The 26,111-nt window shown below is 35.6% G+C and overlaps 1 protein-coding gene across 6 annotated transcripts in view; it reads right to left on the reverse strand.

The window, feature by feature from the left end:
- Window positions 1-26,111, reverse strand: part of FAM13A (family with sequence similarity 13 member A) — a 269,649-nt gene that overhangs the window by 217,207 nt on the left and 26,331 nt on the right. For 5 of the 6 annotated variants that reach the window (XM_054688133.1, XM_054688132.1, XM_054688131.1 and 2 more), the window contains exons 2-3: window positions 21,794-21,983; window positions 14,794-15,003 (exon numbers count right to left, since the gene is read on the reverse strand). In XM_054688133.1, coding sequence (XP_054544108.1) covers window positions 14,794-15,003; window positions 21,794-21,950 — 367 coding nt within the window. In that variant the 5' untranslated portion in view covers window positions 21,951-21,983. Of the gene's footprint in view, window positions 1-14,793; window positions 15,004-18,796; window positions 18,873-21,793; window positions 21,984-26,111 lie in introns of those variants that run through there. The other variant, XM_054688135.1, reaches the window with a different exon arrangement.

The following is a 26,111-nucleotide window of genomic DNA, read 5'->3' on the forward strand; positions in this document are numbered from 1 at the left end:
TTAGCAAAATAACATTTAGTATTTTATGGCATGAAGAGGAAAAAAAACACCATGTTCTTAAAAAGCAAGTAATTAACAAAAAATAACTTTTGCTCTCTTTCTACCAAAAAGCATTTCCATTTGCTATGTTGGAAGATGAATCTATAGATTCACTCACTAGCTGAGTATATGAACTACACAGTGGTTCTCACAGCAGCAGCACATATTTGAACTTTAATCTTTGTTCATATATAATGACAGTGCAATAAAAACCTGAATTAATATGACATTCCTCATCACCTTGAGTCATATTGATTATCTAAAAACATACTGAGAATCTGCCAACTTTCACTGTTTTCAGAAAAATGTGGTAAATGCCACCATCGCTGTCAGCTTGCAGCAATGCTACAGACAAGATTTCCTACACAAGAAGAATAATTGCTTAGCACCTTTAGAGGTTTGCACGAGAATATTGAGCACAGAACCTAGTGGACAAGTTTTGGAGCAAATGTACCTAAAAAGATGCCTTTTGATGTTTACAAGAAAGAAAACTTGGAATAATTGTTGCTTGCATTATTTTTGAATTGCTTTCTATATTTTGACTATATATCTCTCTCAACAGCTCTCTCATGTTATAAAGAGTTAGCAATGCTGTTATTTTTAGGTATTTTCAGTCAGAATATATACTTATCACATACTATGTGTAATGTTTATCACGTGTTTTCTACATGGCTGACATTCTCTAACACTAAGGAAGAAGCATGAACAAAACAAGTTCTTGTGAAACATTCTAGGTGGGGAGACAGAGAGCAATCTGTGAAGTGGGGACACAAATGTATAAACAAATGTAAAACAGGAGAAGGGGGAGTAAAGCAGAGTGTTGCAGAACAATGGGATGTCAGAGAAGGCCATTAATGTGTTTACCTTACTAGTGTCAGGAAAGGTGCCTCTGACATGCAGCAACTGAACAGAGTGCTGAAGGGAATGAAGAATATTCTGTTCCTAGCAGTGGAAATACCAAGTGCCAAGACCCTGGGCAACCTTGGGTCTGGGACCAAGTGGTGGTGTGGAGAGTGGGAGCATGACAGGAAATGAAATCAGGCAGCAGTGAGGGAGAGGCAGGTAGGTCATTCAGCACTACGACAAATCATAACCTTATTTATTTTTTTTCCCAAGTGAGTGTTCTGAGCTGTGGGGAAACTTAAAAGTGCCTCTCTGGCCACTGTGCTGTCTAGATTATAGGGGGCAGAGTTGAAAGCAGGGAGACAAGTAAGGAGGCTATCATGACAGTCCAGAAAAGAAAGAATATAGTCTGGACCAGTTCAGAGAGGTGAGCTGATAAGACATGAGTAGATTCTGGATGTTGTTTGGATGTATCGTGTTTGTTTTACACATGAAAATTATTTTATATATGAAATAACATGTAAGGAAAACATAGTCATTCATTAGTTATTGAGTGACTATTCCATGCCAGGCACAATTCTACACATTTGGGATCCATCAGGAAACAAAGGAAAGAGAAATCCTTGCCTTCACGGAGCATCTCTTCTAGTGAGAGAGACATAACATAATAGACATTACAAAAATAGTAACTAGGCTGGGGGGATTGGGAGTGCACAGTCTGCAATAATAAAGAAGAATTCAGGAGGCCTCGTTGATAATATATATATATTTAAAGGTTTATTTATTTATGTATACAAGAACTGGGGTACAGGCCAGACGTGTGGTGGGTGAGAGGATTCACCAGAGACAGAGTGGGGAGCAGAACAATCAGATCTACTGAAATACACTGCTGAGGGGAGCAGCAGGCAAGACAGGAGAGGTCTGCTGCACCATGTTTAGCTCCCTGGCCAGGGATCGAACTCTTGCTGCAGAGGCTGCGGATAGCTTCATAGGTTGTATCTTAACCCCTTGGGCCACCAGAGAGGCCCTCATTGATAATATATTTGATGTCTGTAGTCGGTTATAGTAAAACCTCACAAACTGGCAAAGGTAAACTCTTCCAGAGTTTGTGGTTTAGTTTTAAATATCTTTTAAATCCCCTCAATGCCTTGAATATAAAAATGTGATTTAAAGAGTTTGAATAGATTGATATACTTTTAAGACATACAGATAGTAAGAAAGACAAGAGTATAGGAATAAAGAAACATCTATATTTCAAATATGCCTTAAATGTGGACTAATTTAGGCCATTTACAGAACTAACTGAGTTGGAGTTTATGTAGGACTAAGATTACAGTGAGTATTTCAATGGTAAGAAAGGGTTGTTTGGTGATCAGAAGGCAGGCTGCTCAGCAATGAAGCTCCACAGAAGAGCCTCAGAATAGAAAGGAAATGCATCTCTGCAGAAGTATGAAGCCATTTTAACTGGTTTAAACTGTAGTTACTTCTAGAATTAAATTGGAACAAAAATTAGAATGATACAGTTCATGAGTCTGAAAGACTTAAGAAAACTTTGAAGATGGAATAATGGTTAATATTCAAACAATCATCATATTCCTTAACATCTTTTCCTATAATTAGAACAAACTTTCTCCGTTTGTGCAAAGTGCCAGTTTAAATTATTTGAGTGTTCTTGAAAGCTTTTATTTGTTGTTGGCTAACTTTGATCCATTTCTCAATTCTAAAACATAAACATAAAACTAGCACAGAACACATTTTGTACAGGTAAAACACTGGCACTTAAAGAAGATTGTATCATAAAAAATTTTGTTCCAGATTAAGCAGTAAACATTGAGACACGTGACAAGTTTTTGATCTCATTAAAAAAAGATTATGATCACAGGCAGCAATGCTGGGCCTCTATCAGGGATTGCCCCTAATTCTAAAGTGGATATTCATCCTAGTGCTTGTCATGTGCTTTGGCTTTTCAATGGTCAAGAAATTATCTATGTTATGTCTCAGGGAGAAAAAAAATAAAACAACTGGCAAAATGCTAATCTCTACAATGATATGTCTCAGAGCCACAAGAAAGCCAGTCATTAAACAGAACCAAAATAGTCAGCTTCCTGGCGCCAGATATATTGAAGTAGCATATCATTTCCTCATTAAGCGTCACAAAAGGATTTATAAAAACCTGCTAATGTATTAGATAGAACAATGAGCTGTTGCTAACTTTGAAGATGAAACGAGGTCACAAGCCTGAGAACATGAATAGCCTTTGGATGCTGAGAAACCAGCAAGGAAACAGGGTCTTTGGGCTTACTATAAGGTGAACTGCAAACTCCAACAACCTGAATGAGCCTGCACACAGATTCTCCTCCTGAGCCTGCTCCAGGAACCCAGATTGAGGCACCTTGATTTTGCTTAGGAGATTTGTAGTAGTGAAACCATTTGAGCCTATAATCTTCTCACCTTTAGAACACTGACATATTATATTCATGCTGTTAAGCCACTAAATTTGTTGCAATCTGCTACAGCAGCAATACGTACCTATACATCTCTAGTTAGAGACAACTAGATTGAAACAGAGAGATGAGTTGACTTGTACAGTCACACAGCTACCAACTAGTTGAGCTGCAATTTAGATATGGCACTCTGGCTTCAAAGCATATGATTTGATCACATTCTAACATAGTTAACTGTTATTATAATTACAGAGTACCTAACACACTATCTCACATATGTAAATATTTTATAAGGGTTTCCTAAATCAATAAATAAACAAGTGAACCTGGGAAATAGGGGGAGGGTGTGGAAATCTTAATTTATTTATAAATTACAGCTTCACAGTTCTTGGAGTCTATGTGGGTGAACAACATTTTAATAAAGACCTACAAAAATGTCTGGGCACAGATATTTTATAAAATATACGACAATAAACAGAACAAGTTTATTATTAGCATTCTTTGTAAATCTGTGCACACAGAACAGGAAAAATGATCATAAAATGCCAGCTACAGTAGGGTAGACTGGGTTCTACCTCTAATTTCATTCCCCAGGAATGGAGTTACTTCTTTAGCATAACAAGAAGCTTATGCACATAGTTACATCTTATAATTAATGGAACCAGTATTTTTTTTTTCTTTTTTCATTGAGTAACACTAGTTTACATTGTTGTTTGTGTTTTAGAAGTATAAGATAACCAGCTTTCAGGGTCTGTTACCACACTGCACCCACCAACAAAACACCATAGCTCATTGTGCTTCCTCCCACTGTCTTCAGCCCTCCTCCTCCTCCTCCAGTAGCTTCAGTTCTAGAATCAGTTTTCTAGGTTTAGCTCTTAGTTTGGTTTTATCTGACCCTTTGTTTGGTTTTCCTATTGGAATTGTTATTTTTCTAGGTAAAAGAAGAGGTTACATTTTTACAGCTTTCATAATCCTTGCTCATGACAAAGTCCTCAAAGATTTCATACAGATTTCTCAAAGGGCAGAATGATAAAGTGACTAATAAAAATTAATAAATTACAGTCTATTCTTAGATGTTATTAATGAAACTACAAATCTTATCAGTTTGATTAGATTCTGTGAGATGCAGAGATATGTTTATGACCAATTTCGTTAATGTCAATACTAATACTCCTGCTCCCAGAATGAACCTGCAGGCTAAAGCAATAACAAATACCTCAGAAAAAACAAAGCAGTAGGTTCACGCTTTACATTTCAGTCTTACTTAACAAAAAAAACTAACTCCTGGCGATACGTAAATAGGTCATGATATTAAGTAGTAGTGGGCACTTACAGAGTGCTCAATGCTTGTCAGTGGAGTCCAATAGCATAAATAAAAACATAAAAAACATGTAAAATATTTTCTCTAAATTTCAAAACCTGGAACTCTGTCTAGGTTAGAGGTTAGACACAAGAATTTAACAGGCAAAGAACCAATATCCAAGAAATACCCAGTGCACACAACAACGGGAAAAGCAATCATACCACACAGGAGTGCCCCACAATATAATATGCTAATCTTAAACAATACTGTCAATACCCAGCTAATAAACCTGACTCTCCTGCATAACCAGAGTGCTATATTAAATGGGCAAAGTACAGTAAATATGTAGCTTCAGTGGAAAGCATATTACTCCCATCCCTGCCCCTCTGATACCTGAAAGTTGGTATCCTGTGAGTTCAATCATCAAACCCAGAACCATTTAAGCCTATCGTGGATGTCTCTTCTTAAGTTTTCAAATTATTTATGGACTCATCATAAAAGCTGATTATGACCGAGGGTCCAGCAAAATAGGTCTTCAGAACACAGCTTAAAAGAGTTAGGGAAGGGCCTCCCTGGTGGTCCAAGGAGTTAAGCATCGATCTATGAAGCAATCCGCAGCCTCTGTAGCACTAGTTCGATCTCTGGCCGGCCAGGGAGTAACCCATATGGTGTAGTAGACCTCTCCTGTCTCGCCTGCTGCTCCCCTCAGCAGTGTATTTCAGTCAGTCTGCCTGCTCTGCTCCCCACTCTGTCTCTGGTGAACTTCCCCAACCCCCGCCCTGCATCTCTGGACTGTACTTCAGCTCTTATATGCATAAATAAATAAATCTTAAAAAAAAAAGAGTTTGGGAAGAATTACAGGTGGCAAGAAAGCCAATCATTTGGCATCTATTCAAACTGATATTCTTTACACAAATTTTCAGTGTTTATTTTATGTTGGTGATTTTCTATTAATAGAAGCTGTATACTTTTTACATATAACATTTATTGGTTGTTCTCTCTTTTCCTCTTTCAGCTCAATTCAAGTAAGATGCTTCTCAGATGAAAGCATTAATAAAAAGTGAAGAATTTACTGAGGATTTATTTAGCTCACAAACAATCCATTCCCAAAACCCCCAACAGACATTATATTTTTGATCTTGGGATAACTAGATCTCACTCATTCCTCTTCAAGCCCATAAGTCTTTCTACTGCTACAAAATCCCATTCTCTGTACTATGAGAAGGATTAAGACAAAGAACACAGACAATAACAGTTATTGGTAATGATGGAGAGTAAGTAAGATTCTCTCATTACTTTAGGAATGTAAAATAGTGCAATTACTTTCTAAAGTGGTTACTTAAGATGCGAAACATAATGACATCATATGACCAAGCAATTCCACTCCCAGGAAGATATTTTAGACAAAAGAAAACATACCCATACAGAATCTTATATATGTGTACAACAGCATTATTTGTAACAACCAATGGTAGAAACCACCCAGATATTTATCAATGGATAAATGGATAAATTAAAAGTGTCACATTCATATAACAGAATATTAGCCATGCATAAAAAGGACTGATGTATTGATACATGTTCCAACATGGATGAACCTGAACTTAGGAAAGAAGCCAATAACACACACACAAAACATATATTGTGATTCTACATATTTATTTATTTCTATATATGATCTCCATAATAGGCAAATCTCTATGGACAGAACAAAGATTAGTGCTTGCCTAGGCTGACATGTGTGAAGGGCATAGAGGGAGAAAGGAGTAGGGAGTGTCTGCTAATGGAAAGAATATTTTTGAAAAAAGAAAAGTATTTTAAAATTAGACAGTAGTAATGGTTTTATTCGGAATTACTAAAAGTCACTTAATTGTATACTGAAAAAGGCTCAGTATTGTGGTGTGTAAGTTATATCTCAATAAAGCTATTATAAGGAATTTCCATTGGCTTTAAAATCAATTAGGGGGAAGAAAAGTAGAGGAGACCTTTTGTTAAGGATAAGTTCATTTACTTTTCCTTCTAATATCTCACTAAAATGAAAATAAAAAGAACTTTGAATAGGTATGGCCATCAAGGATAAAGAGAACAGTTTAAAAGACAGACAACAAAAGATGACAGATTTCATTTACAAGCACATATACTCATGCAACTTAGAGACTAGGTGTTCTAATGCAGAATAACTTTCCTCAGTTTTGCACTCTATCCAGTATGCATGTAAACTCAGTGTCAAAGGCTATTATACAGAAAATAAAGATACACACACACACACACACACACACACATGTATTTAGCAACCAAAGATCATCAGTTATCAGGATCTATAGTCCTAGATTGTAGGGGGCTTATAAACACAAGTCAGGTTGGTTTTTCCTGTCACATGGACCTGACGTGAGTGGAACCAACTAGAATGTCATCAGAAGTATGGAGTCGTGTGTGGGAAACCTGGGATTCCTGGCACTACATGTCCTAGTGACTCCAGTGTAGGTATCACACATCTGACTGGCACCTTGGGCAGCTATACAGAAGGCAGCTCTTTAGTTTAGTTCTGAGTTTTGATCTTTATCTAGAAAAAGAGTTTACACACTTGTCATTGTTTATAGAAAACCTTACAGATACAGACTGAATGGAAAGGACTTAACTGTGGAGTTTAATGTAATGATTCTATTTATCATAGAAACATAAATTTGTGAGGTTGAATAATTTCAAATGAAAAAGAACTTCCTATAAGAAGTAACTAACTTAGGGAAGGAAATCTGTCACATGCTTACTATGGAATTCACAGTATCCATGGAATGATGACTAAATAAGTAGCATTATATACAACATTTGCACAGTGCTTTATAGTTTCAAATTAGCTAGGTAAAACAACTCAGTCAACTTCCATCAAGACAAGACCCATTATTACAAACAGTGTAGATAAAAGACTTAAACTTACCTAGAGAATTCCTCATATGAAGAAGAAAAGCTGAACTTAAGGGCAAGTCAGCTAATTACATTAGATTTCTTAAAAACTAGGCATTCTAGTGATTAAATTATCTTATTATTATGGTCGTTTTTAAATGAAAAACAGTTCCTGTTTCAATTATCAAATGTTCATAAGCCAAAATTCACATGCACTTAACTTTCATATATTGTCTGCACAGCTGCTATTATAGTAGAGGAGGGAAAAAGGCAAGGGAGAATGGATATTTAAAAAGATGGATTGATCACTTACTTTTACTTAAGCTTCTTCCCAAGACTCTACAGTAATGGCAGCAAAACAATATTTAAAGTGTTTAAGCAACAAAGGGCAAAAAAGAACAGCAAAGAAGACAGAAGTAGATGAGATTTCAAACATATTTGGAAATAAATACAACTGAGTGAAAACAAGCAGACTGTTTGAAAACCTGTTAGGCTCCAGGGAACCCTTCACCAATCCCCTAGCAAGCAGGGGAGCAAGCTGTCAGACAGGAGAGAACAGATTCTTGGAGGCCTAAGATCACTAATGGCTAGAGAGAAGAACAGAGCTAGAAAGGTGAGGATTCATGTGAATTTTCTCGGAAGGGCAGATAAGTTCATTTCCAACCTCCTGCTCACTCTTGTTCTTAAGGAACTCAATGGCTGATGAGAAAAACATGTCCACATATGTCAGTATGTGAACATGTCAATGAAATAGCTTGATTTCCTCTAACTATCCCCATTATTTAATCCTCCCAATACCTGTAAGCAAGTCCCCTGTGTCGCCCTCATCCCACAAACACAATGATATTCTTAAATCACAAGAGCTGAAAGTCATTATATGTTTGCATTGAGGAATACAAAAAGAAATCTCACAAAGGATACACAGGAAAAAGAAGAAAACAAAACAAACAAATCCCCAAAGCCTTGCTAGTATCCTAGCAAAGATAAGAATTAATAGAACACTATAAAAATATAAGGCTTTGAAAAAGAAACAGTTGAAATATTTGGAATTTTTAAAATATACAAACTAAAACTTAAAAAAAAACAAGGCTGGAAAGTTGAGGAAATTCTGTAAAATTAAAAAGAATGAAAAGACATTTAAAGGTACAATATAAGAAAGCTAATATAGGAAAATTTCTGAGACCAAAAGTCAGTATTTTTAGACTGAAGACTTACTGAGTTCCGAACACAATGGATGATGAAAGACTCCAGGAAATAGCAGGCTGGGGAGACAGGGACAGGCACTCAGGGTGATGGAAACAACCCATCAAGCAGAGATGGAAGAAAAAGGGCAAAATGGGGATCTCCCCCAAATAAAGAACTGATGAAGTATTTGATTATTTTGAAATATTTGATTATTTGTTCACTATTTAAAATAGTGAACAGTGGATTTGCTGGAGCAGTTTGAAAAAACTATAGCCAGGTTTATAAAAAATTAGGTCAGTGAAAACATGAGCCAATAACATTAGGCAATTCAACTCACACATACACACAAACCTCACAGTCATAACAAATCAAATATTAATTATAAATTATTGTATAAGTGCGATATAACAACATTGGAAGAAATCATTTCCAGTAAGTGACTATGTACCAGCTAACACCATCTATGCTATAAAGACATAATGTCTGAAAGTAAGAAATCAAGATATAGCATTTTATTATCAAGTGGGAATAAGTATCAAAACAGCTAAAGAAGTGAAAATTGATCTCATTTGGGAAATAACTGAGGTCTTCTAAAGTGTGAGGGATTTACCTGTTTTCTTTTAAAATCTTTCAACTGTATTTAATTTTTCTATAAAACTATAAGCATGTATTAGCTTGAGAGAAATATTTCCTTAAAGGAAAATATGTCCAGGGCCTCCCCGGTGGCGCAGCGGTTGAGCACTGGGTTGCGAAGCTGCCCGCAGCCTCTGCAGCACCAGTTCGATCCCCGGCCACCGGTGAGGGTCCCACATGGCGCACAGACCTCTCCTGCCGCCCACTGCTCCCCTCAGCAGTGTACTTCGGTCCTTCTACCTGCTCTGCTCCCCGCTCTGGCTATGGTGAATTCTCTCACCCTCCCGCACTTCTGACTGTACCCGGTGCATGTATAAACAAACAAACAAATAAATAAATAAATAAAAACATGCCTCTATAAAAAAAAAAAAAAAAAAAAAGGAAAATATGTCCAAAGCAATGAAGATGAGGAATTTTATTGAGGGTAATAAAAAAAAATACTTAGGACGTATTTCAGTGTTTGATTAGCAATTTTAATGTTTACAATTGTTTACACCCCTCCAGCACTCATATAATGCTCAGTGTTATGATCCTGTGCTTGTGTTTTCCAAACACCTTTGTTCATGTAATCCTCTCCTGAAGCATGCACCACCTCTGGGAATTCCACCAGTGCTGCAAAGCCTAGTAAAACCTTCCTCTTTCATAAGACCCTCTGATCATGTGACTTTAAAAACAAGCATACCTGTTTCCCATCTTTAGAGGTAATGACTTGATCACATACTACAGACACACACTACAGTGTGACTTGATCTCTGGGAATTTCCAAAGCTCCCAGGTCATTCTAAGGGCTGCCATAGTTGAAAAGCACTACTAGTTTAACATTTGTTCACTATTTATTATCTGACTGGCATTGTTCTAAGTGCTTTATATAGTTGAACTCAAGAGCCATAATAAGCTCAGGAAGTAGACACTATCATAATCTCCACTTAACAGTTAGGGAAACAACCTGTGGTGATTTAAAAGTGTTTACAAAGTATGACACTTCTTCCTCTAAAATATGGCACCTAATTCTCCTCTCCTCAAATACAGACCAGATTGATCACTTGCTCCTAATGAATAGAATGTGTAACAAATGAAGGCTAGGGACTAGGTCATAGAGAGGATTTTTATAGTTTTTACCTCTCTCACATTACTTTTGTACCTTCAAGTATTGGCTATCTATTACTCCAAAATAATTAATATAAAATTTAGTTGCTTAATTTTCTCAGTTACTCTAGGTTAGGAATTCCAGTGTGATTTATCCAGGCAATAAGGATACAAGATCTCTCAGGAAATTGCTGTCAGGAGATTGGCAAGGGCTGCAGTCCTCAAAGTCTTCACTGCACCAGAGGATATGTTTCCAATGTGGGTCCTTCACATAGCTGGCAACTTAGTACTGGCTCTTAGTGAGAGGCATTTGATCTTTTCTATGCAGGCCTCTCCAGAGAGCTGCTTGCTAACTTCTCACAATGATTTCCCTCTCTTGACTTCTATTACTTTTACTAATAGACCAATTGAATTGAAATCAATGAATTGTATTCTGAGGTATCTATCAAAAGAACACAGAAGCAGTTATCCAAAGGGAAACATGCATTCCCATGTTCACTGCAGCACTATTTACAATATCCAAGTTATAAAAACAAAATAGGTACCCAAATACAGATGAGTGGATCAGGAAGAGGTGCTTTATATACACAAGGGAATACTACAGGTTGTCAATAAAGATAAACTGTTGCCATGTGCAGCAACATGGATGAAACTGGAAGAGAGTGTGCTAGGAGGGAAAAAGATGAAAACAGGATGATTTTACTTACATGTGGAATATAGAGAAACTGTTTACAAAGAGTCACATTAATGCCAAACTAAGAACTAAATCTACACAGCTGACTATAGAATTGAGGCTACTAGCAAGGGAGTGGAAGGAACAAAAACAAAGTCAGGAGGAAGCACAATGGACTATGGTGGTGGACTACGGGTATTTTGGTGGTGGATGGTGGTGGGGGTGATCCTATACTAGAAGAGGGGGGATCCTAAACTTCTAAAATACAAACAACAATGTATGCCAATGTGATCTCAATTAAAGAAAATCTGTATATTTCTACTAAAAATGGTAAATTTTATATATACATACTTTGCCACAACTAAAAAAAATTCTACTACCAACTATTTATGGAGTATAGGTTCTTTAGCCCATGATCTACATATTTCCCCCAGTGTTCTGCACTCATTATTTGTCCATTAAAACACTAACATGGCATTGCCTATATTGTTTCTGTGAGTTTTTTTCTTAAAAAAATTATTGCTGGTAGATAAATATTAATTCCTTAGCCTAACATTCAAGACCCAGTCTTAGCCTACATTTGTGATTATACTTTTTGCTCATCTCCTATTGTATGGACATCTCTCTCAGACAATTTCTGTCTTATGCAGATATATTACCCTATGCAGATATACTGGTTTGCTAACAAAAAAAAAAAAAAAAAAAAAAAAGACAACAACAAAAACTCAAGCTTTAGATGCCAGGCAAGTGTAAGGTTATAAAAATTATAAATATTTGTTATAAAAGTGAAAGAATCTAAAAGGTGTTCTATACTGAGGGTGTGGAAGTGATGATCTATAGCAGCAAGGATGCTCGTGGGCAGTGTTTAGATGATTCTTAGTGGCAGTCTGGTTTAGCATCAATATCTGCAAAAATACTTAGCTGGGGTTCCAGAATTTCATCCTATAAAGCATGGAAGAGAAATTTTGACTAAAAAAAATTTTAAGCATATTTGATTATGAGATAGCTTGCTCTTTACACAAGATATAATTTGAAGTTCAGGCCCTAACAGCATTAAAAGAAAAAGGAATCTGGCATAGAGTTGCAACAGAATTAAAATAATAATAATAATAATAAAGAAAGCAAGGTAGACTTTACTAAGGAAATCATATCAAAACAAATTTATATCAATTTTAGTTTACGAAGGTAATGAGACTGCTTTTAATAAGTTTGTTACCCTCAACTTTTGGTGATCAGTTGCTGGGAGAATACCACATATGGATAAACCAATAGAAGTACAATCCATTTTTAAATTTTTCTATCAGAATTATTAAAGAGAGAAGTTTATCATATAAAGTTTACATAATCCGACAACTAAAATATAATATTTTATTGCTTCACTTAACAACTAACATAAGTAGTAGGTAGTCTATTAGCACTTTATAGAGTGTCTCAGATTTAGCCCCAGGGGTTTTTAATGAATGAAAGAATAATACTAATAAAACAAATATTACTTTCTCTGCTTCAGTCAGAATTTACTAGTATATAATTACGTATCTCTAGAGGATGGCTATAAAACAGACTCAATTTTACAATGATACTGCCTACTTTTTAATATGTGTATCAACTTTTTGGCCACCAAGGAAACATGTCAGGAAAGAAGATAATTTACACAGACCTAAATTAAAAATTTACTATAATGAAATATTAACAAAAATAACAATAATTTCATTACCCAATGAAATTACTATTTTATAGCAAAAGGTTATTATAATGTAAATGTTAACAAAAATAATAACAGTATGATCTCATTAGCCAGTGAAATACTATTCTAGAAACTATGATAAGAGTTTTTAGAATTCACAAATATTAATATTATTAATACAAATATTAATATCCATTTCTCAATATTTAAATGTAATATTAAGGATATAAAGATTCTTGGTAATTTTATTTTTTTTTTAATTTTAAGTAATTTTATTTACTTATACAAGCACTGGGTACAGTCAGAAGCGCGGGAGGGTGAGAGAATTCACCAGAGCGAGAGCGGGGAGCAGAACAGGCAGAAGGACCGAAGTACACTGCTGAGGGGAGCAGCGGGCGGCAGGAGAGGTCTGCGTGCCATGTGGGACCCTCGCCTGGCAGCCGGGGATGGAACCGGCACTCCAGAGGCTGCGGGCAGCTTCGCAACCCAGCACTCAACAGCTGCGCCACCGGGGAGGCCCGATTCTTGGTAATTCTAAATACTTTTTACCGGGGCTTCCCCGGTGGCGCAGTGGTTGAGCGCTGGGTTGCGAAGCTGCCGGCGACCTCTGCGGCGCCGGTTCGATCCCCGGCTGCTCCCCGGCCACCAGAGGAGGGTCCCACATGGTGCGCAGACCTCTCCTGCCGCCCGCTGCCCCCCTCAGCAGTGTGCTTCGGTCCTTCTGCCTGCTCTGCTCCCCGCTCTGGCTCTGGTGAATTCTCTCACCCTCCCGCGCTTCTGACTGTACCCAGTGCATGTATAAACAAAACAAACAAATAAATAAATAAAATAAAACATGCCTCTAAAAAAAAAAAAAAATATAAATACTTTTTACCAAACATTTTGTGTTAAACACACAATATTTAAATATTCAACTGCTTTCCTAGCAATTATTTTATAGTGATTTTTAGGAGTTTATGTTTACCTTCCTATCTCCATGACATGGATAAAATATTCCTAGTAAGAATCATTTAAATAGAAGCAACAGTTACCTCCTTGAAATACACCTGAAAACATGAAAAACTTCAATTTCCAATGAATGGTCCTCCAACTTACGTCATTTACCAAATGTCAGTTATTGATATAGAAAGTTTAAAAGTCCTGTCAATAACCAAAACCAACACACATTTCAGCAATTTTTGTTTTCATGTATTGTCAATAGTATACAATATAGAACGTGACGGTCTCACATATCTTATTATTTAGTAACTACATATGAACAATTATATCACTGCTTCAAAAGGAATGTAGTTTTAAGTCACATTCTTCTTCATCTGGCAACTCACACTCATATACATTTTTCCCTTTTCATGCTAACTTGGCAAAAATAAATAATAATTGAAAACTTATTTCAAGAAAAGAATGACTATTCTTAGTTCAGTCCCCTTTTATTGCATTTAGGTGGGAAAACTCAAAAATTATGTCTATAACTAATTATTACACTTAATAATGAATTTTTTCACTTAAAATCACTTCATACTACAATAAAAAATCAATTTTTACCTCATACAATGATTACAGTTATTTTAGGACTCAATCTTGTTCATGAGAATATGAAAACACACCAGGTGACCTTTCAGTCTCAAAGATCACTATCCAAATACAATATACTCAATATTTCCTACATAAAATTTGATGTTTTATTCTCAACTCCTTCTGAGGCATTCACTAGTCAGTAAAGAATTTCTCTGACCCAAAAGAATCAGAGATTTTAAAAATGATGGTATTGAAATATTCATACATAATTGGTCCTAAAAATTCATTTTCATAATGGTATTCATAATCAGTTTAATATAATTTTAGAGAAGATGAGTGCCTAGAGTAAAATAGCAAGATGGTGACTATAAAGAAGCACAAATAATTAAAACTTATTTCAATATTTAAAATGTAGAGAATTAATATTTAAGTGTTTATTTTTAACTGAAAAATAATTTCAATTCCTAAAAGGATTTACTGTACTTACCCCGAAGTACCTGAATGAATCGAGGTTGTAAAGCTGAGGTGATCACACTCTCTGGCAGCTCCCTCAGGAACAGTTTTAACAGACTGGCCGCTGAGCTGACATCACCATCTTTGTCCAGCTCCACAGGGGCTCCACTCTCGAACTTCAACCGAAGTTGCTCCACTACCTTCACATTGCCATTCACCCTAAAAAGGCCTTCCTGAGTGAGTCCTGAAACACCAAAGTAGAGATAAGGGAGTGTATCTCATAAATAGATGCAAACTCTAACAAGCTTGTTCTAATATGAGAACAACAAAATTAATAAATCTCAGTATAGGATTTTCTTAATATAATAATTATCAGATTGGAAAAAATTTTTTATAAAAGTGTTTTCTTAGAATAATAATTTTTCATATCTACTACATATCAACTAAAAGGATCACATACAATTGTTATTAAACCCCTATAAGATATTGTTTATATATAAAAATGAACATACCCTGCTATACAAAAAAATTCTCTTCACACAATACACAGTATATGATAGAAGCTTCCCCTGGCCTTCCAGAGCAGTTTAGCATTTCAAGAACTGTTTTTAAAAATAACATGAATGTAAAAAATTTCTGAACTACATGATTGACTTCACAATAATTTAATTAAGAAGCAAGCAATATTTCTTTTAGTAATCACTAAATTCAAAGTCTAAGACTATGAGACTATAAAGAGATAGAATAGCAAGTCCTGCCTTCAGTCACTTGGTGAAGGATATCAGTTTTGGCTGTGTCAGCAGAGAGGGCTTCATGGAGTGCCTTTGGCTCTTCTGTAAAATCTTTGGTAAAGCATAGGCAAGATGCAAAGGCCGGGACTGATGCACTCTGACACTAATCTCTTAAGTTTCAGGGCCCCCCCTCATTTGTTTGAGTTCTTTCCCATGCTGTTCCTAATTCTGTATTCATAATTTTGTATTTTTTTTAAAAAAAATATTTATTTATGCATACAAGAGCTAGGGGGTAGGTCAAAGATGGGGGAGTGAGAGGATTCACTAGAAACAGAGTGGAGAGCAGAACAGCAGATCTACTGAAATACAGTGCTGAGAGGAACAGCAAGGGAGACAAGAGAGGTCTGCTGCACCACATAGGTAGCTCCCTGGCCAGGGATGGAACTCATGCTGCAGTGGCTGGTGACAGCTTCATAGTCCTGAGACTTTAGCCCCTGTGCCACCAGGGAGGCACTGTATTCTTATTCTTAAAGAAGCTCTCAAAAGCTTTAAACATTACAGCCCACACAACCTAGATCTATCTACCCCTGACATGAATTGAGAAGCAGAGATAAGACAGCATAAAGGAAGGAAGGCAGACAAAAATGTGAAATATTTAGATCCTACAGCAATGGGGTGACAAAATGGTAGAAATAGGATAGGGCCATGAATGTCAAATTAAAGAGTGAAAACTTTACCATTAAAGCATTAAGAGGGGGCAAAGATACAATGTACTGAGGTTTAAGGAGGACCCAGTTAGTTAAGAATTAGGGGACGGAGAAGGCAGAGAGCTTGCTTTCAGTAGACTACATTCCACTGAAAGGCACTACCACAGAGATTATGGTGGAAAAGAAAGAAGAGGGAGAATAAAGATGATTTGGTTACTTAGTGAAAAAGGGACATAAAAAAGAAGAAGGGTTTAAAGGTAACTTTAAAAACTAGGAGTCCAGAAAAAAAGCACTATAGAAGGTAAGGTGAATAGGAGTGGAGGGAAGTTAGTTTAGGATAGAAAATGGTTTCCAGCTCAGTTGCTGGGTTCAAGGAGACTGAACACCATGTAATCAAGTCAGGCATGCAGGGATTTTGAAGGCATAAAAAAAAATCTTTCTAAGAAAGAGTAATCTTAGAACTCAACTCACCCCTCTTTTGAGGGTCTAATGATGAGCCTAATGCAATAATAAAAGCATTGAAGCCTATTAGAATTTTTTTATATGGGAGGTGTTTGTTTATATTTGTGCTTGGCTCTTTTTTTTTAATATTTTAAGAAACTGTTCTTTCTTAAGAAAAAGAAGGAAGTAATCTCATTTTTTAAAAAATTCAGCTTTAAATTTCATTTTATTTTGTAGTTTGAAAAATATTTTATGAATCCTTTAATTTAAAAAATATTTTCTGAATACCTGGCACTGTTAAGATACAAAAAAATCAAATGTGAGACACAAATTCAAACACTACCATTATCTTCACTGATAATGCAGTCTGATAAAAAGTTTATATTCTTTCACATATACATACTCTGGTTGTGGAAGAATGTTACCAAAAGTTGGGATGAATATTAGCTCCAATTTTACCAAAAATTATCTGTGAAAACTGGAATATTAGATGGCCAGGGTGCCAACTAATCAGAGGAGAGATACCAATCAGAAGGTGTGGAAGGCAGATTCTCAAACAGTCCCAAGGATTCCCATGTCTTGGTGACCATATCTGTGTATAATCCCATACGAAGTATGGGCTGGACTTAGTGGCTACCTTCTAAGCAAGAGAATACAGTAAAATGATGGGATTATGTTACAAAAGACTGATATCCATCTTACTTGTGTCCCCTCATCCCCTACACCTTGCTCTTTGCTTGATCACTTTGATGAATTTACTGCTATTTACATTGGTTGCCTCTTTGTGGAGTTGTTCACGTAGCAAGGAACAAAAAGCAGTTTCTGGTCAAAGTCACAGAGTAATTGAGACCCTCAAGTCAACAGTGTGCAAGGAACTGAATCTTGCCAACAACCACATGAGTAAGCTTAGTCATGAACCTTTGCCCAGTCACATCATGAACCTTTGCCCAGTCACATCCTGATATGACTGGAGTCTAAGTCAACACTCCGATTGTTGCCTTTTAAAAGACCCTCAGGCAGAAGACACAACTATGCTATGCCCAGAGGCCAGACCCAGAGATAATACTGTTGCTTTAATCTACTATGCTTTGGGGTGATTTGCTGTGCAGCAACAGGTAACAAGTTTGACATATGGAATCCCTTCATAATGCAGAATACCAGCTAACCCTGATAGGCTTCAGCTTAGTCATTGCCAAAGCTTTCCAAGTCTTTTTCCTCTACTTTACAAAGCTTTAAGTGATTCAGCAAGGTATACTGACATCAAGAACTTAGCATCCAATAAAAGAGAATCCTATACCTGAACAAGGCCCAAATTCTGAAAATTCAGAATTTTGCATATTATTCCCATATTTACCCAAGCTTTGAGCCCATTTTTGGGTCAACAAATGCTCCTTATATCTGACTTCACAATGTTTTTTCTAACTTTGACCTTAAATTTTCTTCTCCACAAGGTTTTTCGAATCCTCCCTCAAATAAATATATTCCCAGTTATTCTAAAATAACCACCCAGTTCCAAGAACTGGCTTTGATCTTCAAGGTTCCTGATGCTACCAGGACTCACTAGTGGAGAGGTAAGATATATAACTAGATATTGATGTTAATGCCTCTCAATCATATTTTTCTGCTCCTACTCCACTTAATAGCACAACTCTCTTCCCTCAATAGCATCTCTCACCCAAACTACTCTTAAGGTTTTCAAGCAAAGGAAAATTTACCCTGCATGTGGAAGTATTACACTTTGATGAAAAGAATCCATACAGCTCTTAAAAGCACCTAAAAACTTATATCCAATACCCATATGAAGCTTACCAGAGTTAACCAGCTTACCAGTACAATCTGTTTTTCTACCCTAATTTTTTTAGGAAATTATGATTATGACAGAAATGTTCAGATGAAGGAGAGACTTAGAAGACTTTTTGAGGCTGTAATATTTAACTATACTAATGCATATTTTTGAGATTCTACTTAGTTTCAAGAGATAAAGGTTTAATCATCATGAAACAGCAATTTAACAGTGATCAATAAATAAAAGAAATAAAAAAATTATATACACTAAATAATGTCAACAGGTACTTTTTGTAGACTTAAAATATTTATTTTTTAATACTATGGCTAAATCACTTGAAACCAAATACGCCAGAAGTCAGAATTAGCCTACCTGGCAGTTTGGCCCAGAGAACAATAACATCGCATAAGTGCCTGCTGACACCTGGTGGTGGTTTGAGGATCCTGCCCTATTGAAACAGCATAACAATGTCCACGCTAACTTAAGAAAAGGAATCCAGTTAACATGGCTAGTAATATTACTTATTTAACAAACTTTCCTATCATTTTTATGAGTAATAGTTGAATTTTAATTTTTCATATCATGCTATTGTCTCAGCAATAAATAATCTGCAAAGTATTATTGTATTCATTGACATTGTAAGAAAACCATACATATTGGGTTTTTGTGACTAATTTGTACTTTTCCACAGGAACTCTTTGACTTACTACTATTTGGGGGATTTTGAGTAATGAAATTGAATAAAGGAAAAATAGCACAATAATATGCCTCATGATTTATATTTTCCTTTGAGGGGAAAAATGCATCTTAATTTTTTTTAAAGGAAAAAAGTTAAAAGGCATTGAGAAATCCTTTCTGTCCAAAAATTCTTTAATAATAAAATTTTTCCTTCACATCAACTTGATAAATGTCTACATTTACTTTATTTATTTTTTATTTTTTTTTTAAATTTATTTATTTATACAAGAACTGGGGTACAGACCAGATGCACGGGACGGTGAGAGGATTCACCAGAGACAGAGCAGGGAACAGAACAGGCAGACTGATGAAATACACTGCTGAGGGGAGCAGCAGGGGCGACAGGAGACGTCTGCTGCGCCATGTGGGACCCTCGCAGGCCAGCTGGGATTGAACCTGCGCTGCAGAGGCTGCGGATAGCTTCACAGCACGGGGCTTAACTGCCTGTGCCACCAGGGGAGGCCCTCTACATTTACTTTATTTATTTTTTTTAAAGATTTATTTATTTCTTTATACAAGCATTGGGTACAGTCAGAAGCACAGGAGGGTGAGAGAAGTCACCAGGGCCAGAGCGGGGAACAGAACAGACAGACTGATGAAATACACTGCTGAGGGGAGCAGTGGGGCGGCAGTAGAGGTCTGCGTGCCATTGGGACCCTCGCAAGGAGAGGTCTGCATGCCACCTCTACATTTACTTTAAACAACAATAAAATACAAACACAATATTTATCTATGGTTAAGTTATATGATCAATAATTCCTCTTATCCATACTTGAAAGAGTGCTTAGTGCATCATGAGTATACAACAAATACTTGTTGATGCCACAAAACTACAAAATAATGAAATAAAACTAACTGAGGTATCTTCAAACTTCATACCACCCTTCAAATTTACATAGGCTCTTTGGCTTACTAACATAATCTTTTTGAATACAATAAGAGACATCTAATTGTCAACATAGTAATTAACAATGCAATCTTTCAAAAATAATGTATGTGCCCTAGCCTAGCTTGCCAAGTTTAGATTCTGATTCATTGACTCTGGGGTATCACCAATGCATAGGTGTCTGAGAAGATTCCACTAGTGATTCTATCATATCCTTAGTTAAGAATTAAATAAATTAAAATATAAATGATTTTACATAGAGAATAAACTCAAGAGGCTATTATTCTATCATTATTGGGGGAAAGATAAAAATATTACATTAGGTGGTTACACTCTGACATCCAAGTGCATAATACCAAACAAGTCTATTGAACAGGTTAAATGAATTACCAAGAGATCCATTTGTATCCAAATTAGTAAGATAGAGTTTTACTTAATATCAACTGTGTAAATGAGTCCTGTCAAAGCTCTAATAACCTCAAGATTTTGTAGATCAAGGTTCCATATTTCTTCCATATCATAGTATGTATTAATACTTTTTGTGTCTGTTTAAAGGATCTGAAAAAACAGATATTTTCCAAGAATCTCACCCTTCTAAAGGTTATTTCCTCTAAAAAATAATAATTCCTAGGAGATAAGAATGCAAGGCTTCAATTTTTAGAACAAAATACCAGTTTACCATCTACACACCTAGTAACCAGAGCAAATAGATATATATTTTTTTAATTAACAAGACATCTGACCTTCTGAGGTCTAAATTGTCTGTTAAATACTTCCATAGAGGAACAGATACACTGTACCTCTTATTATTTCCAATGGAGGATTCTTCTTGCAGTGGGAATAGACTTGTGGGGAGACAAGGGGCTAAAACAAAATGCAAAAGTACAGAATTTTCTTGAAGCATCAAGATTTACCTTTAAAAATTTCCAAATGTTATATTCTGTACTGTAATGAGTTTTTCAGTCTTGTTTAAGTATATAGATACTATTTTTATATAGGAAATGATGGGCATTCTAAATTTTTCTCTCAGAATATCTCTCTCCCAAATCCTGAATAGTCTGTTGGAGCTTATTATAGCAACTTAATGCTCTCCTATCATACTGCCGAGTTTGAAAAGTATGAGTGTTGGGCACAAGGAAGCACTGTCTCAAATAATCTAGATTTTAAAGTTCTATTTTAAATAAAGTAAAAAAAAAAGGCATAAAGAACATAGCTCTCAATAATGAAGAGATTAAAATTTATCTTTTTATCATGCAATATATTATTAGTCTATAGTTCATTTTACATGCTTAATTTTATCACTCAAAGTAAATGAGACCCCAATCAAGGAGGCTATCTATCAAATTTTGGGGGGTACTTCCCTACTGTACTTAAAGGAAATCAAGACATCCAATAAGTACATGATTGGCCCCAGATGAAAGAGCTATCGGAAAAGTGTTTTAGGACATTATATATTATGAACCACCAGTTAGAATTTAATGAATCAAGAGAACACACTATTAACATTAGAATAGTGTATTTTAGCACTTAAAGATAGGAATCATTTCAAACTAGAAAACCTCACTAATGAAAGTGATTGCTTCATGGTAAATTGAATATGATGATATTAATGTCCTGTGTATGTTACACAGGACAATCTAATTAAGGTATTTTAGATTTATGAAGCAAATTATGAAGCAATTCATACAAAAATTCTTTTGTATGGAAGAACTGTTAACAACAAATTAAAAGATGCATTGGCTTACCATGTCTTGTCAAGTACTCCACTATGTTCCCCACTACAGTTGGAACGCCATTCTCAGTGAGTCCCTGCTGGTGAAGGTCTTGCAGACTGACTCCAAAGAACCTTTTACAGGTAAGACTCCTCTGCTCATCTAGTGGCACTGCCACTATCTTTTTCATGTCTTCTTTCAGCCGAACTGCTGCTTTACTTTGCTTAAAAGAGTTTAAGAAAAAAGAGCAGTCAGTCATATTTACCACAGGAGGTTGCATGGTTACAACAGAAACACCTGAATAAAAATGCAAATGTTTGAAGATATATAAGGAGTGGGCTTCACTTATTTTTCCTTCAATTCAAATCACAATCTCTTAACTTCTCTCATGTGCTGTTCAGGACCGATGCACACTGATAGAATGGTTCAAAGGAGTGAAAAATAACGAGAAATCTGAAACCATAACTTATCTGTAGCTAAGAGAGGGAGCAATACAGTGCAGTATCTAAGATATATTACTACAGCAACCAGGGGTGTGACTCAGAAGTACCTGGTTAACAGGAAAATAAAACATTTCTAAGAATGCTGAAACCCCATGCTCATCCTGAAACAATAAGATGTTTTGTAAGATGAAAATTAATCTATAGTCATTTTAAGATAGCTTACATTGGAATGTAGGGGAAAATATATAAATATAGAGTGAACACTTCGTTCTATGATTTGATTACATTTGTGAACATCTCAGTAATATCTTGGCACATAAATCAAGTCAATTCCCACTGAGGTTCAAAATGCTCTCTCTCTCTGAAACAGTAATATTTCAGGTAGTCTTGATTTAAAATTTTTCAGCAAGACTGTATATAATAGAAATTTAACATATTCAAGTAATTCAAATTATCACAATATAAAGCTTATGCAAATTTATTTCCTTTTTACAGAAATGTATACCTCAAGGAAGTTTAAAAAAGATAAATTTTAATATGGTCTAACATAGCTAAACAATTTTCTTTTTAAAGCATGTATCCAACATAAACACTATATATCTCTAAGTCTAAACAAGGAAAAGATGGCAAAATATAATTTATTTGGGAAACAGGTGGTGGCTCAGAGAAAATTTTCACTTTTTGAGAATGAACATAGCAACTAGCATCTTACCAAAGAGCAAGCTCAAGGAGTCTTGTATTTGTATTTAAGTACAAGTTCATGTAGTGTTACAATCTGAAAGTATTAGATTTCTCTGGTTTAGAACTAAGGAAACAAAGGCAAGATTTAAGTAATTTGGCAAAAGTCACAGAAGTGGTAAGAGATGGCTTCATGCTACTCTTAAGCCCGTGATTCACTCCTTAATTTACAGTTATATATAATGTTATAGTACAGTATGGCAAAATTATAGTAACAAAACTTTAAAAAATGTTATATGTGATCCAAGACAAACAAATTTAACTCTACATTCTTGGCTTTGAGTAGGAAGCCTGTAATTGCAATTTGATTTTAAATCTTTAGAGTCTATAGACTCAGATCAACTTTCACTGAATTTTTTGCATTTCAATGAAATGAAAAACTTCAGCAAATGTAACATTACAATATAGACTTATTATCTATTAGTATTATAGAATAAGGCATAGTGTCAGTTACATTAGAGCAGTACTATGGGCAAGAATTATAATCTCTGTCAACAATGAAATTACTAAGTCAAATTTGTAACAGCTAATAAGTTTTGATTGCCAGCGTAAAAACATCAATTTACTTCAGTTGAGGAGACTGAAACTTCTAGTCAACCAGTAAGCACCTAAAATATAGCCAGTAACAATGAAACTTGAAATGTTTCAAATGTACATTAAAGCCAGCTAACAATATGAGATTAAATTAAACAAGTTTTATTTTACTTTTATATTATTTTCTTAAAGTTCAGAGTTTTATGCATAGACTGTGGAACCAGACTCCCTGTTTTGAATCCCATTCTAATCTAATAAGCTGTGAATCTTGGATAGCTCATTTAACTTCCCTGTTTCTCAGTTTCCCCATATATGAAATGGGGATAGTCAGAGTTTTTAATCTTTTCTTTAAAATTAATCACATATCTTCATTTTATATCCTTGTTTGCTTTTTCTCAATACAGGATTTCTCCCCTCAGGTGTGGTTACCATAGTTTTCCCACCACCAAAGTATGCATCATAGTCCACTGTGCTCTCTCCTCCCAGCCTTGGATCTTCCTTCCCCTTCTCGTCCCCTCTCCCCCTCCCCTCCTGGATATCTCACATCTATGGTCAGATGTGAGGTTGGTTTAAAGCCTGAGTTTTTATCTTATAGAAACATATGAAGTTGAAATGATTTCATGTACATAGGAATAAGAACAGTCCCTATCCTCATCACTAACTTTCTTCTAGGGAATTATTCTAATTTCTCAAAACAAAATGGATATTTAACCGTTTCTGTATTCAAGCTATATGTATGAAAAAAGTTGCTATTGAAGTAGACACCATGGTTAAGACATGTTTGGTTGGTAGGTAGTCTGATAGTCTAATAATCCATATATCTCTTACTAAATAAAATATGTAAGTGTGACTTTTGAATGACTAAAGATAAAATAATCTTGTTTAAAATGGATAAAGAGGGTCAAAAGCATGTGTCCTATTAAATATTATCTGTATACAAGTCTAAATACTGGAAAAGGAGGGCAAAATGGGTAAAGGAGGTCAAAATATATGAACTTTCTTTTATAAATTAAATGTTAAAAAATGTAATAGTTTGTATATAAGAATCCCTCAAGTTTTTGTTAAAATTTCTCAAGGTTTTCTCATTCATTCTTTCCATACGTGAGTTTAAAACCTTGAATTTATTTCTCTCCACTAATAGCCCTTTTCCTATTAGAAAACAGACAGCATGTTGTAAATCCTCTTAACAAGCAGTGTAAACAAGCAATCTTGACATTATAGCTCACAAAGTTTATAAGTAAGAGATGCAATTAACCTCAGATTTTGAAGTGATTGCAAATCAAGCAACTTGTTTACATCATGTAGAACTATACTACATAGCAACCATTTCTGGGTCTTCTCCCTTCTCTCCGACCTCCTCCTCAACCCCACTAAGGTCAGGCCGAGTGGCAAAATAATGCTAACACAGGAATCAGCAGTGAAAATTAACAGCTTTTGGCTGAATTGGAAGATAGGGGAAAAAACCCAATATCTAATGGGATATATATTTGATAAAGGACTTATGTTTAGTACATATAAAAAGAACTACAAGTTATTAAGAACCCATGATACAATAAAGAAATGAACAAAGATAAGAACAGATACTTAACCAAAGACGACATAGAAATGGAAGTAAAATATCTATTATGCATATGAAAATATGATCAACATAAATCATTAAGAAATTGAAATAGAGGATGTTACCAGTATAGCAACAGAGAGCTTCTCTCCCAAGAACAGCAACTTACAATTAACCAGAGGGATAGGACACCAAGAGAGTCCTGCAACTCAAGGTGGGTACACTTACAACTCAGAAAACAACACAGACTTCACCAGAAGGAAAACAGTAGAGGTGGACAATTCAATCAACAGAAGGTGGGTGGAAAGAAACACTTAGAGTCTGAGTCTAGGATGGGGAATACAAACAGCCAAACTATCCATGATGGTGATAAGAGCAGAGAGGGTGTGAAAACACATGCTCTTGATCCAGGTGAAGCTCATATGAATGAGCTTTGTTGGTCAACACAGGTCAGGACCCCAGTAAGGAGGACAGAAAGGTGCTGTGGACTACACTTTCTCCTCCACCACTCAAGACTTTCTGACCCCCTGGAGTGCACTAACTGTGTAAAAGTTGCCAACTCTCAGGTCTGGAACCACAGAGAGAGGAGATATTGATGATACCACAAACACAAGCCAGTCCCTCTCCCAGCATATTCCCAACAGTGACTGGACCCCTCCTGCTGACACAGCAACTGCAAATGCAGGCCTTGTGCAAAAGCCAGTGTTGGGCAAAGAAAATCAAATCAAATCAAAGCATCACCTGCTGTAAAAGTAAAAGTAGTTAAACTCTCCATGTTGCTGAACCAAATTAAAAAAAAAAAGAAATTTAAAGTAGCAAAATGAGCAAAAAATAACATAAGGAAACTTGATATCTTGAAGAAAGAAAAACTCTCCAGAATCCAATTACAAAGACACAGGGGAATATATCTTCCTATTATAGAGTTCAAAATTGCTATAATAAAGAAACTTAATGAGAAGAAAATTCAAAAAGATAAGTCAAAATGACACAAGAGAATTCAGAAAAGTTAACCAGAGGTACCATCAGAAAAGTAAACCAGAGGTACAAAAACAAAAAAAACAAAAAAAAACTCAGAAAA

This window comes from Talpa occidentalis, unplaced genomic scaffold, assembly GCF_014898055.3.
Source record: "Talpa occidentalis isolate TD23 unplaced genomic scaffold, MPIMG_talOcc4v2.1 talOcc4.6, whole genome shotgun sequence".
Taxonomy (NCBI): domain Eukaryota; kingdom Metazoa; phylum Chordata; class Mammalia; order Eulipotyphla; family Talpidae; genus Talpa; species Talpa occidentalis.